This window comes from Phaethon lepturus, unplaced genomic scaffold (genome assembly GCF_000687285.1).
Source record: "Phaethon lepturus isolate BGI_N335 unplaced genomic scaffold, ASM68728v1 scaffold28077, whole genome shotgun sequence".
Taxonomy (NCBI): Eukaryota; Metazoa; Chordata; class Aves; order Phaethontiformes; family Phaethontidae; genus Phaethon; species Phaethon lepturus.
Genome location: NW_010551581.1, coordinates 1 through 3,251, shown reverse-complemented (window position 1 = coordinate 3,251; position 3,251 = coordinate 1). Strand labels below are relative to the sequence as shown.

The 3,251-nt window shown below is 63.1% G+C and overlaps 1 protein-coding gene across 1 annotated transcript; it reads right to left on the bottom strand.

The window, feature by feature from the left end:
• Positions 1 to 703: 703 nt before the first annotated feature.
• On the bottom strand, positions 704 to 2,417 carry LOC104613704 (chromosome unknown open reading frame, human C2orf42; the record flags this gene model as incomplete). The annotated part of the gene is made up of 3 exons (XM_010290966.1): positions 1,592 to 2,417; positions 1,158 to 1,268; positions 704 to 808 (listed from the first exon to the last, which is right to left on the bottom strand). Coding segments are annotated over exons 1-3 (1,042 nt in total), but the record flags the coding sequence as incomplete, so codon positions are not given.
• Between the last annotated feature and the right edge of the window lie 834 nt (positions 2,418 to 3,251).

The window sequence follows — 3,251 nt, the reverse complement described above, 5'->3', positions numbered from 1 at the left end:
CCCGCTACCAAACCCTTGCCACGCAAACGCACTACACGTATAAACACACAGCCGTCTGCTCAGAGACCACAGTTACTATGTAAGTGCGCACGCCAATCTCCCCGAGGTGGCCGGGGTTACTTTCCAGCTGGCACGCTGCCCACCATGCTCGGCCAGACCCCGGACGGTGCTTCTGAGCAAGAATCTGCCGCAAGCAGCCATAGCTACTCGGGCCACGAGTGTCCCCCCAGCAGCTCTGGATATTAAGAGATACCGGAAACACCGGCGGCGGCAAAAAAGCAACAGAAACCAGCTCGCTACTTTGCCTGAACCAATTAGGCACTTAATTACATCAGGAGACGTTAATATAATGCCCGCCCACTCATGACAGCGCTGGCACCACCACACGCCAACTTCTTCAAGCTTGCACCAAGAAATCCACCAAAGAGACACCCCGGCAGGACGCAGGCATCATCCTCCTCGAACAACTGCCCTCACGGCCAGCCAGAGCTATGCCAGCACCCCGAGCTACGTGAGACGCGCACAGTTACCGGCGACACCAAGGTGCCCAAGGCCAATTTGCACCTCTTAGAGCAAGAGACGGATGGTGAGGGCTCAGCTGTTCCCTCCGCAGGGGTTACAGCAGCACGAACTGAACGGCCGCGGGTGTTACCCGGTCCCCGAGCGCTCCTGGCCGCCGGTGAGACGCGGGACTGAGGCTTACCTTGTCTTTTCAGCGAGGAGGCGACAGCCGGCTTCTTCAGGCCGCTTCTCCGGGGGTTGGTGTGAGCTGGGTCTTGAGCCAGGAGAGGGCTGGTCGCCTGCGCCCCTGAGGGATCGTTTGTGAGAGCGTCAGTGCACAAGCGCCGGGGTCCGCGGGCACCCCTGCCATGGGGAGGGTGGCTGGGGTGGAGAAATTGCCTCTTTCCTTAGGGCAAGCTGTCACCACAGCTCCTCCCGGCTTAACACTGCTAACCATCCCTAACAGACCCGCTTGGGCTTGCGGCGGGCGCCCGTGGCACCTGCCGGCACCCAGAGCTGCTCCCAAAGCTCCCACCGGCACCAGGCACGGTGCACATCCGGGAGGGCTGACCCTCTCGTGGTCATGCCGACTGGGCGAGGGCTTTCGGCTTCAGACCACGTTGCCCCATCCCCCAGAGCCTCCAGCAGACACTCACCGGGCGTTACGTCCTTTTTCCTCTTCCTGGGCTTGGCAGCTGCCGCCTCCCCAGCCTGCCCCGTGGATTCGGGGCCGCTGAGCAACTGCGGGACTGCGATCCCTTTCAGACCTAGGAGAAACAAGACTCTGTCCTTAGAAGCATCTCAACCATGCGCAACAGCGCTGCAGGGATGTGGGTGTCTCCCCACGCTGGCCCTTCCGCCCGCCCCAAGACCTCCTGGCACACCCCAAACGTCCTCAGAGGAACCCCAGAGCCCTCCCTCCTATCGGGAGGACTCACTCCCCACAAAGCTCACTGCTTGCGGAGGGAGGGGGCAGCAAATCAAGCCCCAGCTGTCGCAGTGTCGACGGGGAGCAGGTGCCAGGGTGGGAGTGGCAGAGAGGGGAGCGGGTGGCATCAGCCCAACACGGCCCCTCGATGCTCACACCTACCGCCCGTGTCATAGGCGAGGAAGTCAGCGAACTCCTGCGCCAGGCTCTCGTCGCTGGCGAAGGCGCAGATGCAGGCGAAGAAGTGAATGCAGCGTGGCGGCGCCGCCTCCTCCTCGACCGGGCCGCCCTTGCCGGGTTTTGGAGTCTGGCAGGAGCAGGAGAACCTGTGGTCCGCCAGCGTCTTTGCGCTCATCTTCTGGGCGAAGGAGGCGTGCAGGTAGCCGAGGCTGTGCTTCTGGCTGGCCTTGCACTTCACCACCAGGATGTTCTTGGTGATCCGCTGCACCAGTGGCCCTGTGGGCTCGGTCGCCAGCTGCCATATGGTCTGTTTGGTTTCGGGCGAAGCCTGCATGGAGTTGAGCACCGAGCTTTTCAGGGTGAGCGGGGTGGCCTCGGTCTGGCAGTTCAAGGCCAGTTTCACGTGCTGGCACTGGTTCTCCACCACGCCTTGCGTGGCCGCTTTCAGACACGATGGCACGTAGCACCGGCCAGAGCTGAGCTGCGTGATGATGGTCCCATCCACCGTCTGGATGGCCGTCTCCGAGACCCCCAGCTCCACAAAACACCGGGAATCCGGTCCCCGGTCCCTCTGTCGCACCGAATAAACCTGTAAGTCAGAGCCGGTGATGATCTTGACGGCGTCAACGCTGGGCTGCTTGCGTGTGCCGCAGCGGAAGACAGTCCCGCAGTTCTTGTTCTTGCAGCTCAGGCCTCGGGTGCCGTTGTATGTGCCACAGCGGGGACATTTCCGGATGCCCCGGAGCGTGGCCTTCCCCAGGTCAGACAAGAAAGAGGGGACTTTGGTCCTCACTGATGCCGGCTCCATCCTCCGGGGAACCTGGAAGGGCAGAGATCAGGGTGGGGGGTGAGTCAGCAGCTTGGGGAGGCGGACGGGATGGGAGGGACAGCGGGGACGCGGCGCTCCGCTGGCGTCACGTACAGGTCCCGTCCTCAGTCCCCAGCAGCGGCAGAGACACAGGGGAGAAAGGGGTTGGGGGGGAAGCGACTGACCCGTGTGTGACGCGACACACGACGGCAGGGTGCCCCTCTTCACAGAGTGACAAAGTGCCACCCCTGCAAGCACCGGATCCTGACGCCTCCCACCCCCGCTATTTCCCACTCTCGGCTGTGCAGAAGGAAAATGAGGCTAAAAAGAGAGCTTTTGATGCACGCACGCTCGTGGCACAAGCCACGGCTTCACCCCCCCGGAGGTAAATAAAATTAAGTACAGGGTGCGGGACGTAAACAAAGCTGGGTGGCCTGCCCATCACCGCACGGGGACACGGGGGGACGCACGGAGCCCCCCAGCACTTGCTGAGCATGCCGGGGCCACTCTGAGCAACACCAAAGCGGAAACGAGGGTCCAAGGCCACGACCCTCGGGCAGAAAACCCCGTGCGAAGGCGACAGATACGAGTAGATTCCTCGACCCCGTGGGAGAGCCCCTGCCTCTGCCCGGTGCGCCCTGCCGCGACCAAAACCCCCTGTCCGGGGCAAAACCAGGCAACCGCGCTAAGGGCCACGCGCGGCCATGGCTTCAAGGCCAGCCTTCGCGCCCGGCGAGGGCAGCGGGCGAGAGGAAGACTCTGCGCAGCGGGGAAGGGGATGGTGGCTGTCGCTGCTTGGAGCTGCGACGCGGAGACATCGGCACCGAGCACCTT